This window comes from Prunus avium, chromosome 4 (assembly GCF_965620075.1).
Source record: "Prunus avium chromosome 4, drPruAviu1.hap1.1, whole genome shotgun sequence".
In the NCBI taxonomy this organism is placed as follows: domain Eukaryota; kingdom Viridiplantae; phylum Streptophyta; class Magnoliopsida; order Rosales; family Rosaceae; genus Prunus; species Prunus avium.
In genome coordinates, this window is record NC_142287.1 from 32,434,450 (window position 1) to 32,448,310 (window position 13,861).

Genomic DNA, 13,861 nt, shown 5'->3' on the forward strand with positions numbered 1-13,861 from the left:
AATCAATAAAATATTTAAATGGTATAGCCGTGTGATGATACTCAAGAAATAGAATTTTTCACAATATAGCAGGGCGGCGATACTTCATAAATAGATTTTTTTTTTACCGTATAGACGAGGGGCTGTACTCCATAAATAGATTTTTTTTTTTTTACAGTATAGCCGTTCGGCTATACTCCATAAATAAAATATTTAAAGCGTCGAGCCGCGCGGCTATACCCAATAAATAGAATTTTTTTCAACATATAGCCGGGCGGCTATACTCCGTAAATAGAATATTTTAAAAGTACAGCCGACCGGCTATACGCTATAAATAGAATAGTTTACAGGTATAGCCGTGCGGCCGTACTCCATAAATAGAATATTTTAAGCGTATAGCCGCGCGGCTATACTTGATAAATATAATATTTTAAAAGTATATATAGCCGCGCGGCTGTACCCTGACCCTCCAACATGTCCCCGTGAACCAATCAATGGAATGGCACCAAATTCAGTTAAAAAAATTAGCGGATCTTAGTTTTAATTTTTTTTTTCTCAGTTAAAAAAATTATATGACATTTGATTTTACAACAAAATCTTGTGAAATTCTAGCATATGAGAGCGTAATTTAAAATTTTGGTCTTTGTGACTCTCAACATCTTCATAAAATCAAATTTTATTTTTTTAATTGCCAAATGAAAATTACTTTTAAACTTGCAACCTCATTGAGCTTTAATCTTAGCAAAAAAATATATTGGGCTGTTTGGATTTTTTTTAATTAAAAAAAAGTAGGCTTGGATCTGGGGTGCAATCTTGGGCCCAATTTTGGCTAATGATGCAAAGGCTAGCGCACTGGGCTTATATGTTTCGGTAAAAAGACGCAAAACCGGACCACAAGCGTCACGTTCCTATTCGTCGAAAAAGCAGCCGTAGATTCGTACCTCTGTTTCGGAAGTCTAAAGACGCCCTGAGATAGAAGAAGAAACAGAAAGAAAAGAAGCAGAAGCAAAGGCCGGGTCAACAGAGAATCAGAGATACACAAATTTCGGTCACAATTCTCGCCACTCTCGATCACCATATAGATTTGCAATCGCTGGTCCGGCAAGGGCTGGCTTCGTTGATGCAATCACGGCTCTAATCAAAGCAATTACTCGTAGCATTAAGATTTCAAGGGGCAGAGAATGCATGAGAGCTTTTTCTAAATCCTTGTTTGCATGCCCTTCGTTTCACGGCGGTCGCGGTGCCCTACCATCGGCCGGTGGGCATCCCTCCGATCTTACCTTCCTCGCCGGCGGTGGCTGCTGCTAGAAACGACGACCGTCCAACTTTCCCCTTCTGGGTTTTTTTGCCATTTTGCAAAATACTTCGTTTTTTATTAAGCAGTAGACATGGTTACAGTGGAGCAGCTTCAAGACGACAACTTTTTGTCTCAGTGCCCCCCTCCACTGTCGTTGCAAGGTTTGTGTTTTGAATTTTGATGGGTTTTAGCATTTTTTTTATTGATTGTTATTGGGTAGTGTCTGATTTTTCTTCTTGTTATGATTACAATGCCCATATTGCTTTTCTTGGTTGGTTTATAGTATCAGAAGGACTTCAAATTTTGTTACTTTTAATTTAATAAAGGAATTTTCTCAGGTATAAGAATCCCTTTGTACCGTTTTGGTAGCAATTCTGTATTGGATAATGGTTCTGTTGGAGGCATTTCATGCTTAATTGAAGAAGAACAGAGTGTGCTAGATTCTATTCTTCTAGCGCAGGTATGGAACATGACAAATTACAACCCTGCTACTTATAGATTTATGTCGTTTAGACATTGACTTACATGCTTCTTCCTAACTTGCAGTGGGAAGATCGAATGTGGAAAGGTCTATTCAGATATGATGTGACAACCTCTGAAATTAAGGTCTTTGTTATTAACAGCCTGATGTTTCTTTTAACTTGATGATTAAGTAAAGGCACTTATAGTTGGAGATGCTTTATGGTTTATGCAGGTCATTGGTGGCAGGAGAAAGTTTATTGCTCAGTTTAATGAAGGATGGAGTAGGGATTGTATGCTAAAGCTGGGCAAGAACAAAATCCGCCACCAAGAAGCTGTGTTTGAGTTTAGTTGGATGGAACGCCAGGAGGAGTTACTCTTCTGTGTTGCAAGTGGTGAAAAGTTAAACCCTGAGCTTGTTCTTTCAGCTGCCGTGCCTGATTGTGGCTTATTGATTACTATCAACGTAAGACATTGTTTATCTTTTTTCAAATTTTTAGTGCCATGAATGGTGATAAATTGATAACTAGCGGTTGTTAAGTACCCCAACCAAATGATCATAACCATGCGAAGTGGAGATGTTTAATTGTTTTCCTGAATTCTTTATTTTTATTTTTATTGTAGACATTTCTTTAGAGGCTTTTTAGGACTTTGGTTTTCTAGATATGCCAACAGCATTTTACCTAGGTAAGAACTAATTGATGCTTTGCTTACTTTTCAGTCATCCCCTGTGGAATATGGCCATGTCTTCCTGGTACCACATAGCTCTAACATTCTTCACCAGTTCCTAGATGCAAGATCCTTGGAACTAGTTCTGCGTGTTGCTGTTGAAGTAAATAATTGCTCTTTTCGCCTATTCTATGACTATTCACCTAGTGCTTCTCATATATATTTCCAGGTATAAAATTTCTTATACAAAGTATTATTTTATATCTTATGACGTATTCGGTAAGGTAAACTGATGTTTTAGTCGCCTGTGCTTGCGATTTATGGCAACATCAATAAATTACTTGTAAAGTGACTTTTGTTAAAAACTTTTCTGTTCAAAGATAGAGAAGTTTGGTTTACCGCATTTCATCTTATATAGCAGATAGAATTAGAGCATCCAACCAACAATGGGTGGTGAGGCCCAGGACATGTTTATACTCTCAATCTCAACTCAACAACAAACTTTGTGTGTATATCTCATATCAATTTTTTTTTCCTTACAAATAAATTTAAAATACATTTTGCATGCAGGCCTGCTACCTTCAAATCCCTTTACCTGTTGAATTCATGCCTTTGGATACTTTTTTTGGTGATGGGCAAGAGGGGATGCGCATCTCTTCTGTTACAGATTACCCCATTAAGACACTCGTTTTTGAGAGCAACCACTTGAATATGATGATGGAGGTTCTTGCTGAGATATGTTTGTGCTTACAGGAAAAGCTCATTCCATATAATCTGCTGATATCTGATCATGGCAAAAGAATATTTTTATTTTTTCAGGTAAATGGTATTTGGTTTTATTTTTAACTGAAAACATCAAAATGCTGTTTATTGTCTGTGTTCAGCCCTGTAACTTTATTGTGACAGTAGTAAAACCTGTACCATGTAGCTTTGCATGTTTATGTGTGGAGATGGTTTTACGTTTATAAGCATGGTTAATTGATTATCTTTTTTTATTATTAAAAAAATGTTCAGAACTCTAATCGTACATCCTAAGTTTGATGGCTTGTCTGCTGTTTACGCATTTGATGTGCATGCTTATCAGGAATTTATTTTGTTTGTGCAGCTACAGACATCAAAAAACTCTTGTACCCTTTCAGCTTGGGAATGTGGGGGATACTTCGTGGTTAAATCAAGGTCTGAATTTGATCAAGCTACTGAGCAGGCTCTGCTAAAACAGCTAACTACCGTCTCCCTTGATGATGAAGGTTTCCAAGGGGTGAAGCGGCTCTGTTGCACCATTGCCAGCAAGTTTGCTTCTTGAATTTAGGAGCTGTGATGTGATGAGATTGGGAAGTTTCAAGTTGTCTTTTGGAAATAGACGCTCAGCAAGTATAGATCATCTTTTTCCTTTTTTGAAACAGAAATTTTCGCTATGTGATGATATAATAATTGCAATGACTGATTTTTCCACATAATAACAAGACAACTTTCAAACTTGCCCCAAAAGCTCAAAACTCTCAAATGTATGACCAAGGCAATTGAACGTAGCAGGCTATATTACAATGAATGGTTTGAAACCTACAAATATAACTACAATAATAGCAAACTTCAAGTTCATATAGAACTGAATAAAACAATATATGAAAGAATTTATAATGCAACATAATAATGAATATAATTTCACTTCCTCAATGGCCATGCATCTCAGCTCCATCTTCTGTAGATTCATTTGATCCTCTTGTAGTAGACTTTCTGCTGCAACCAGTCTCTTCATCTAAACTCGGAGGTCCTTCTCCCTCTTCTGCTTCTCCCTCAACTAAAGCCCCAAAAGCCTGACTACTTGTAAAAGAATTGTCTCCAGCATTGGTACGCATCCAAGCTTCATGGAGCTGCAAGACATACTCCAAGTGCCACAAAACTTCCCCCAACGTTGGCCGGCTTTTCCCCTCGTCGGCAAGACATTTTTCTGCTATCTCCCCAAACTTCTTCAATGACTCCGGACAATAGCTTCCTTCAAGACGAGGGTCAAGGATGGTTTCAAGTGACCTCTGTCGTTGCCATTTCATTGCCCATTCTGCAAGGTTGATCTGATCTTTTGGCAAGGTTGGGTTTATAACAGCCCGAGCACAAACAACTTCAAACAGCACTACCCCAAAAGAGTAGACATCGGATTTCTCTGTCAACTGCTGTCGTCGAAAATATTCGGGGTCAAGATATCCAAAGCTTCCTTTAACTGCAGTGCTGACATGGGTATGGTCCAAAGCAGGACCAGTTTTAGACAACCCAAAGTCAGACATTTTTGCTACAAAGTTTTCATCTAGCAGTATGTTGGTTGTCTTAACATCCCTGTGGATGATCCCCCTCTCTGCACCAGTGTGAAGGTAATGGAGTCCTCGCGCTGCCCCGATGCATGCTTCTACTCGTAGCTTCCAAGTCAGCGGTGGGAGATCACTCCCGAAAAGATGGCTTCTAAGAGTCCCATTTGCCATGTACTCGTAAACCAAAATCATCTCATTTTGTTCTTCACAGAATCCAATCAAAGAGACCAAATGCCTATGCCTGAGCTTCGAAAGCATCTCAATCTCTGTCTCAAACTCAGCCAGGCCTTGCTGAGATTGGGGGTTGGCTCGCTTGATTGCTACGAGAGTGCCATCATCAATCTCCCCTTTGTATACCTTACCAAAGCCTCCTAGTCCAATCACTAAACTTTCATCAAAATTATTGGTTGCCGCACGAACCTCTGCTAACATGAACCGCTTGCCAACCCTAGTAGAGGCCACAGCACCATATGGATTCTGACTTCCGGCTGCTCCCTTGGCATTGGCAGTGCTGTTTACAATGGAGCCATTAAGGAACAATGGCCTCCACCCAGCAGGATTGTTTTTGGTTTCACTTGATTTTTGTCTCCATCTATTGCAGAAACAGAAAAGGAGAGTAGCAAGAATGGCAACAGAAGCTATACCTGCTCCAACTCCCACCCAAAGAAGTTGAGTTTTTGAACTCCGTCTTCGTGGTGAAGATACACCTCTACCATACTTCTCCACATAAGCAAGATTCCCATTTCTACTGAGCTTGAAAATCTCCAAGCCGCTCAAGAGAGCATCAGTTCCTGCAGCCCCGGCTGCAGTGTCAGGACCCAATTGAATCCATAGTGTGTCCACTTTCGGAGACACCACATCGAAAAAATCCTGATGATACCCTTTGTTCTTCCCCCCTGCCCGGACAAAAACATTGAAATTATCTGCTGCAGTCCTATTGTTTATGTAGATTCTGAAAATCCTCTGGTTTTCCTTGTCATAAACTAGCTCACAGAAATGCAGTCGAATTAAATAATCGAAATCAGGATCCACTCCAAATTTCCAAGACATGTTGAACCTTTTCTCCAAGACTTCAGTGTTGGACATAGTTCTAGCACTTTCATACACAAGAAGAGGAGCCACCGAGGAATCATTCACAGACGAATAGGTAATGTTGGAACTGTTTTTTATTTCGAACCCGGCATTTGCTGTGATCATGTAGCTAGAATCCACTTCCCATGCTCTCCAAAGATCTGAATCCTGACTGGGATTAATTTCAGAACCCCCAACATTCAACCTATACATAGTTTCAATCCCTTGCCAACTTATGTTTTGATTTGCACCATTTCCACCCACTTTACTAACTGGTCCTGCAAAGAGTGTATCTACTACCGGAACAATTTCGATTGCATTTATATATCCAAATGATCCCTTAGCTGGGATGAACTCAATGACAAGTAAATCCAAGTTGATGGCCAAAATGTACTCCTTAATCAATGAAGAAGATGAATTGCTTCCTGAACTCTGCAAGTATGCATTCTTGTCTGATATCTCACCATGAACACTGAATTCTGACAACAGTTTTACACCATTTGCCACAACTCCAAATGAAGACTCATTTACATTGTAATTATCAAAGGAGAAAGGAGAGAAATGGAGCCTGACAAAATAGTTCCCCTTAATACCTTGAAATGTGTAGTTGAAGCCATTGGTGAACACTCTGGCTGTTTTGTAGAGTGGCCCATAAGTTGAATCATCACTTAAGGTAGCAGTGGATGCAGCAATGCCTGAGGAACTCAGAGTGAGGTTATTGTTAGGGGCCAAGTCACCAACCCATTTCCTCCCACTCACAGTGATACTGGAATTTGTGCCACAGTTTATCAGAAAAGAACTTGATTGAGCTTCTCCAGTCCTTGTAAATGCAAAGACTATCACCAGAAAAAGCAGCACAAATATATCCCTGCCTAGGAGACCCATCACCAATCTAAAAAAGAGTTATCTTTTAGTGCTTATTAAGGAACCAAGGAAAGGTCCCAGTGGAAAAACAATAACAACCCAATATCCACTTGAGCACAAACTATACTAAAAGCATGAAAAACCCAACTCATAATAAAATGCAAAAACAAAAAGGAAGACTCATATAGTAACTCAGGTTTGTGGGTTTCTCAATAACTTGAAGAACTTGCCCTCACGCTCTAGCAGAAATATAAAGTTATCTACATCACTCATCTAATTGCGTTTGAGTTTCCTTGTTTTGCACCATTGCTGCTATGAAGAAAGACTGGTTTTTTTAAAAACCACCTGCCTCTCTCTTGCACTAATCTCTCACAAATCAACAACAAAAGATATTCAAGATTTGGGGCAAAGTGGGCAACAAAAGGAGGCAAAGATGAAATTTTTTTATCACCAGTGTGACTCAAAATCAATAAAAACAGGGGGGGAAAATAACTTGGATTGTGCTTCTGCAATGGGATTCTCTCTGAATAAGAAAAAAAGAAAAAAAGGAAAGGGAACATGGGTTGTTGTTGGAAACAGATTGGAAAAGTTCATCTCATCTTGCTTTGTCTTGTATCTTTTCACAAGAGACAAGAACCTGACAAGTGACAGCATTAATTTCTGTACTTTATTATAACTCTGTTGTAACTTCTGTAACAGATGGAGTTTCTTTATGCAATTTCATTTCTTTTTTTGGTGAAGTTATTTATTTTCTTCAAAACCTTTAATTTTATATTTATCTATATGTGTGTTAGAATTGCAGCGGTTGGCTGCCTGAGATGTGTGGGGTTCCATTATTTATGAGGTGGGTCACATGCTCATGTCTGGGAGGAGATGATAAACAGTCTAATAATTATATTGTATTTGTCCAATTATTCTTTTGACATTTTCCAATATTACCCCTTGATTTTCCAATTATTATAAAACCTATGACTTTGTACTGCTCATCCGTACTTAGAGTACCCCTTAGAGAGTCCTTGGAAACTCTGTGAATTTTAGTCAGAAAAATTAATCCTCTTCTTGCCATTTATTCAGCCATGTTTCTCTGTTCCTCTGTCTCTGGCTCTTCTTCTTGGTTCCATGAACCTTCCATGTTACATTTGTTATGTTAATCTGCACAGGCCCTGGCTTTGTCTAAATTTCATTTTTGAAAGGGGACAGCCGGACAAGTTTTTAGAATTATATATAAAAACGATAAGACCATCTCATCCTTTCTTTTTTACTGAAATCGCTTAACCCAAAAATAACATCTTTTGTCTTCAGTTATCGATAAGAAACGGACTTATAAACATACTCTTACTATAATTTTATACCACAATTCTACATCATCTTACGTGGCATATAACGAATCTTACAAAATAAGTAATTCGCTGTTGTTTTTAAATGAAGTTTGAAATTTGGATTGATTTCTGATTTCTTGGTTTAAAGATTCAATCAAATCATACTTTATAAACGCATGCAAAAAGAAACATAGCATCTAATAATTTGATTCACAGCTCATCAACTGATAAACAAGGCTGCCAAAAACAGTGAGAAATAGAGATCATATTACCTTTGAAAGGACAAAGACTTTTATGTTAGAAGTTGTCATATGTTGAATTTGTCTATGTTAATTATGTTGTCTAGTAGTCAATTAATGTGGCTAGTAATAGTCAATTAATGTTTGGCACCTACTATGTTTGGCACCTACAATATTTGGGGGGCTTGACTAGTTTGGTTGCCTAATTAGTTTGGTTGCCTAACTTGGTTGGTTGCCTAACTTGGTTGGTTGCCTAACTTGGGGGGCTTGACTAATGTCTTAGGAACTTGTATATATATGTGTTGATTGTAAGTAATGAACATAAGTGAAAATCAGAAAATATTCAACAACTCTCATTCTCTCTACTCTTTCCACTTTCTTCTCTCAATATTCTCTATGTTTTGACATGGTATCAGAGCAGCGATCTTGCTGACTCTAGTCTTGAATTGTTGTTTCCATCATGGGAGAAGATGATTTTTCCCATGTTGAAAGTAGCACCACCGATCCTACTACTTTCACCGAATTTGCTGCTCAAATGGCTGAGTTGATGAAGATACAAGCATCAACATCGAATACGACCCCGACCCCGACCCCGACTATTACCTACGAAACCTCTCCTGCACAAATTGGCATTAAGTTGGATGGCTCCAACTATGCCTTATGGTCTCAAGTTATTGAGATGTATGTTGCTGGCAAGGATAAGCTGGGATATCTCACTGGTGAACTCCCAGCACCTTCTCAGACGGACTCGACATTCAACCGATGGCGAACAGAAAATGCAATCGTGAAAGGGTGGCTAATCAACTCCATGGAGCCAAGGTTAATTGGCAACTTCATTAGATTCTCGACGGCCAAAGGAGTTTGGGACGCAATAGCCACAACTTACTTTGATGGCTCTGACACCTCCCAGGTGTATGATCTTAAAAGACGAATCTCCCGTATGCGACAAGGGGGAGGTTCGATTGAAGCTTACTACAATGATCTCCAAGGCTTATGGCGAGAAATCGATTTTCGCCGTCCAAATGAGATGAAGTGCGAGTTGGATATCAAAAAATACTATGATATCATCCAAGAAGATCGAGTTTATATTTTCTTGGATGGTTTGGATGATCGACTAGACAAAGCCCGAAGTGATGTGCTCCAAATGAGTCCATTTCCTACAGTAGAGCAAGCTTATGCTCATGTTCGACGAGAAGATATCCGACAAACTGTGATGTTAGGAGCTCCAACACCAACCGGAGTAGGATTGGTAACAAAAGGAACATACCGACCCTCTCGCCCAATTCCAACTGCTCATCTCCAGCTACAGACAGCTGCCAATAAGACTACTCCACCTTCTCGACCCAAGGCTCCCACAGATGGGAGTGGTTGCACTCACTGCGGGAATCCAAAGCACACTCGAGAAACTTGTTTTAAACTACATGGTTATCCAGATTGGTGGGATGGTCTCAAGGCTCGTAAACTTGCTGCTGGAGGAACGGGTCGTGCTGCCCTTGTCACCTCGGATCCTCTGGTAACGTTAATTCCTCATGAAGAGTCTACCTCAACATCAGAAAAGGACTCTTCATCTTTCAGTAACTCAGGTAACTGTGGATATGTATTTCATACATCATATACAAGTGACTCCACAGGTTGGATTATTGATTCAGGAGCCACAGATCATATGACGTTTGATCCAACCGATTTTCTAAGCACAACCACACCACAACGAACAAGTATTGCCAACGCAAATGGTGTTACCTCTCCTGTGATTGGTGCTGGAACCATTGGCCTCTCTCCATCCCTTACTCTTCAAAATACTTTGCTTGTCCCATCGTTGTCTAATAAATTGATATCTGTTGGCCAAGCTACTGAGCAACTAAATTGTTGTGTACTCATGTATCCCGATTTTTGTTTATTTCAGGATATTCTCACCAAGGAGATCATTGGTCGTGGTACTAAGAGAGGGGGGTTGTACTATGTGGATGATTTCAGTATGGGAAGGGCACATAGTGTGAAGCACTCATCGACTTGGAAGGATCGACAACTTTGGTTATGGCACCGGCGTTTGGGGCATCCGTCTTTTGGCTATATGAGACATCTATTTCCAGATTTGTTTTCGAATTCCTGTACCACTGATTTCCAATGTGATACTTGTATCTTAGCCAAGAGTCACAGAGTCTCTTATCCATCAAGTACAAATAAAAGTGTTGCTCCATTTGCTTTGATACATTCTGATGTTTGGGGTCCTTCACCTATCTCTACAACTTCTGGCTTCCGGTGGTTTATCACCTTTGTAGATGATTGTACCCGCATGACTTGGCTCTTCATGATGAAAAATAAAACTGATGTGTTCCCTATATTCCAGTCATTTCACAAGCAAATTGAAACTCAATTCTCTACCAAGATTCAAGTCCTTCGTTCTGACAATGGGGGTGAATATATCAACCATGATTTTCAGACTTACTTCCAGATACATGGCATCATCCATGAGACCACTTGTCCTCAAACTCCCCAACAGAATGGTGTTGCGGAACGAAAAAACCGACACCTCCTTGAAACAGCACGAGCTCTTTTGATTGGCGCTCATGTTCCTCGCCACCATTGGGATGATGCTATAGTCACCGCAGTGTACCTCATCAATCGAATGCCTTCCAAAGTTTTAGACTTCCGGACTCCATTACAAGCACTTGCCCAACATGGGCCCTTGCCCTCCGTTCAGATGCTTCCGCCCCGAGTTTTTGGTTGTGTAGCATTCGTCCACCTCCATAAGAATCAACGTGGCAAACTTGATCCATGTGCTCTCAGATGTGTGTTTGTAGGCTATGCTGCCCATCAGAAGGGATACCGATGCTATCACCCCTCCAGTCGTCGTACATATGTCACTTTGGATGTCACTTTTATGGAATCGGAAATGTTTTTTCATGATCCGATGTCCAACTCTTCGCCTCACAGAGACATACAAAGAGAACCACTGGGCAAGGAGGCCCTGGAAATTCAAGAACTTGAAGATTGGAGCAAAACGGATCCCAAAAGTCCAGAAGAAAATGTAACCTGCCCAAAAGCGACCGGTCGCCAGGAGCCTAGCGACCGGTCGCATAGAAGTTCTGAAGGTGAAATTCGAACCTGTACAAAAACGACCGGTCGCCAGGAGCCCAGCGACCGGTCGCTTCCAAGCGCTGAAACTGAGTTTCGAATCTGTCCAGAAACGACCGGTCGCCAGGAGCCCAGCGACCGGTCGCTTCCAAGCGCTGAAGCTGAAATTCGAATCTGTACAAAAACGACCGGTCGCCAGGAGCCCAGCGACCGGTCGCTCCACAGCAGAGAGCACAATATTTTTTCCTACTTCGCCGACGATAATGATGAAGACCCCCCTCACATCTCAGTACCAGCTGATCAATCTCCTGAGAATACTCCTGAGGTACGTGATTCTACTACATCTACTGTTTTAGTTGATGAAACTGTTAGTTATAAATTACCTGATAGACAGAATCGTGGAAAACCGCCAATTCGGTATTCACCGGATAATGGCAAGGTATCAAAGTATCCAATTGCAAACTATGTTTCTGCGGAAAAATTATCTGCACCCCTCCAAGGCTTTGTACACCAGTTATCCGCAATTCATATTCCAACCAAAGTGAGTGAGGCATTGAAGGATCCAAAATGGGTTCAAGCAATGAGGGAGGAGATGCATGCTCTGGAGAAAAATCACACATGGACACTGGAGAATTTACCTCAAGGAAAACGGACTGTCGGATGCAGATGGGTTTACACTTTGAAATACAATGCTGATGGGTCAATTGAACGATACAAAGCACGACTTGTGGCAAAGGGATACACGCAGACATATGGTATTGACTATGAAGAAACATTTGCCCCAGTTGCAAAACTTAACACCGTTCGTGTGCTATTGTCCATTGCAGCAAATCTCGATTGGCCTCTCCACCAATTTGATGTGAAGAATGCCTTTCTCCATGGAGAACTCACAGAAGAAGTCTACATGGATATCCCACCAGGATACGTTACATCTACTCCTGCTAATGTGGTGTGCAGATTGCGAAAGGCATTATATGGATTGAAACAGTCTCCCCGAGCATGGTTTGGGCGTTTTACCGTGGCAATGAAGACTTATGGTTTTAAGCAGAGTAATTCTGACCATACTCTGTTCTTAAAACACAAGGGAGGAAAGGTAACTGCTCTCATCATTTATGTTGATGATATGATTATTACTGGGAATGATAAGCAGGAAATTTCTCAACTACAAAAATGTTTGGCAAAGGAGTTTGAAATGAAAAATCTTGGTGGACTCAAGTACTTCTTGGGCATTGAAGTTGCTCGATCAAAGCAAGGCATATTCCTCTCACAAAGGAAGTATGTTCTAGATTTATTGGCAGAAACTGGAATGTTAGATTGCAAACCTGTGGACACTCCAATTGTTCAGAATCACCGCCTTGGGGAATATCCCAATCAAGTACCCACTAACAAAGAAAGATATCAAAGATTGGTGGGACGACTGATCTACCTATCCCATACCCGACCCGACATCGCGTATGCTGTAAGTGTTGCTAGTCAGTTTATGCATTGTCCAAGTGAAGATCATATGGATGCGGTTCTTCGGATTCTTAAATATTTGAAGTCCGCACCAGGAAAAGGACTTATGTTCTCTAAGAATGGTCATCTGAATATCAGTGGCTATACAGATGCAGATTGGGCAGGGAATGTCACTGATAGACGATCAACATCAGGGTATTTCACATTTGTGGGAGGTAACTTGGTTACTTGGAGGAGCAAGAAACAGAATGTTGTTGCTTTGTCTAGTGCAGAAGCGGAATTCAGAGGAATGACCAAAGGAATTTGCGAACTTCTTTGGTTGAGAAAATTGCTTACAGAGATTGGATATGCACCTACATTAGGAATGCATCTACAGTGTGATAACAAGGCTGCAATATCCATTGCACACAATCCAGTTCAACATGATCGCACCAAACATGTTGAAGTGGATCGACACTTCATTAAAGAGAAAGTTGAAAATAAAGAAATTCAGCTTCCGTTTGTCAAGTCCGAAGACCAGCTGGCAGATATTTTGACAAAAGCAGTTTCTAGCAGAGTATTCCACAACTCACTGATCAAGTTGGGCATCGGTGATATCTATGCACCAACTTGAGGGGGAATGTTAGAAGTTGTCATATGTTGAATTTGTCTATGTTAATTATGTTGTCTAGTAGTCAATTAATGTGGCTAGTAATAGTCAATTAATGTTTGGCACCTACTATGTTTGGCACCTACAATATTTGGGGGGCTTGACTAGTTTGGTTGCCTAATTAGTTTGGTTGCCTAACTTGGTTGGTTGCCTAACTTGGTTGGTTGCCTAACTTGGGGGGCTTGACTAATGTCTTAGGAACTTGTATATATATGTGTTGATTGTAAGTAATGAACATAAGTGAAAATCAGAAAATATTCAACAACTCTCATTCTCTCTACTCTTTCCACTTTCTTCTCTCAATATTCTCTATGTTTTGACATTTTAGGTGTAAGTTGGCATCCAAACTTAGCAGTCTTTGAAAATCTGTTTCCTTGATGGATACATTATTAGATAGGATTTTCCTTCTTGTTTTTTAACACCCTTTCAAACCAAAAAAAAAATTATTTTTTTCTGCAGAAAAATATGGAAAATAATTCACAATA

At 40.2% G+C, this 13,861-nt stretch overlaps 2 protein-coding genes across 2 annotated transcripts; one reads left to right on the forward strand and one right to left on the reverse strand.

The window, feature by feature from the left end:
* Positions 1–892: 892 nt before the first annotated feature.
* Positions 893–3,883, forward strand: LOC110755490 (GDP-L-galactose phosphorylase 1). Its single transcript, XM_021956705.2, has 7 exons — positions 893–1,437; positions 1,615–1,736; positions 1,823–1,882; positions 1,971–2,201; positions 2,457–2,633; positions 2,975–3,223; positions 3,510–3,883. The coding sequence occupies exons 1-7, from the start codon at positions 1,368–1,370 to the stop codon at positions 3,705–3,707; spliced, it is 1,107 nt and encodes a 368-aa protein (XP_021812397.2). The 5' UTR covers positions 893–1,367; the 3' UTR covers positions 3,708–3,883.
* Positions 3,882–7,307, reverse strand: HERK2 (hercules receptor kinase 2). The gene has a single exon (XM_021956703.2). It carries the CDS (start codon positions 6,658–6,660, stop codon positions 4,075–4,077), a length of 2,586 nt encoding a protein of 861 aa, XP_021812395.2. The 5' UTR covers positions 6,661–7,307; the 3' UTR covers positions 3,882–4,074.
* Positions 7,308–13,861: the final 6,554 nt, after the last annotated feature.

Coding starts and splice junctions, on each gene's coding strand:
- LOC110755490 (XM_021956705.2), top strand. CDS start 1,368: ATGGTTACAGTGGAGCAGCTTCAAGACGACAACTTTTTGTCTCAGTGC. Junction 1,438..1,614: donor CCCTCCACTGTCGTTGCAAG/GTTTGTGTTTTG, acceptor GAATTTTCTCAG/GTATAAGAATCCCTTTGTAC. Junction 2,634..2,974: donor CTTCTCATATATATTTCCAG/GTATAAAATTTC, acceptor TTTTGCATGCAG/GCCTGCTACCTTCAAATCCC.
- HERK2 (XM_021956703.2), bottom strand. CDS start 6,660: ATGGGTCTCCTAGGCAGGGATATATTTGTGCTGCTTTTTCTGGTGATA.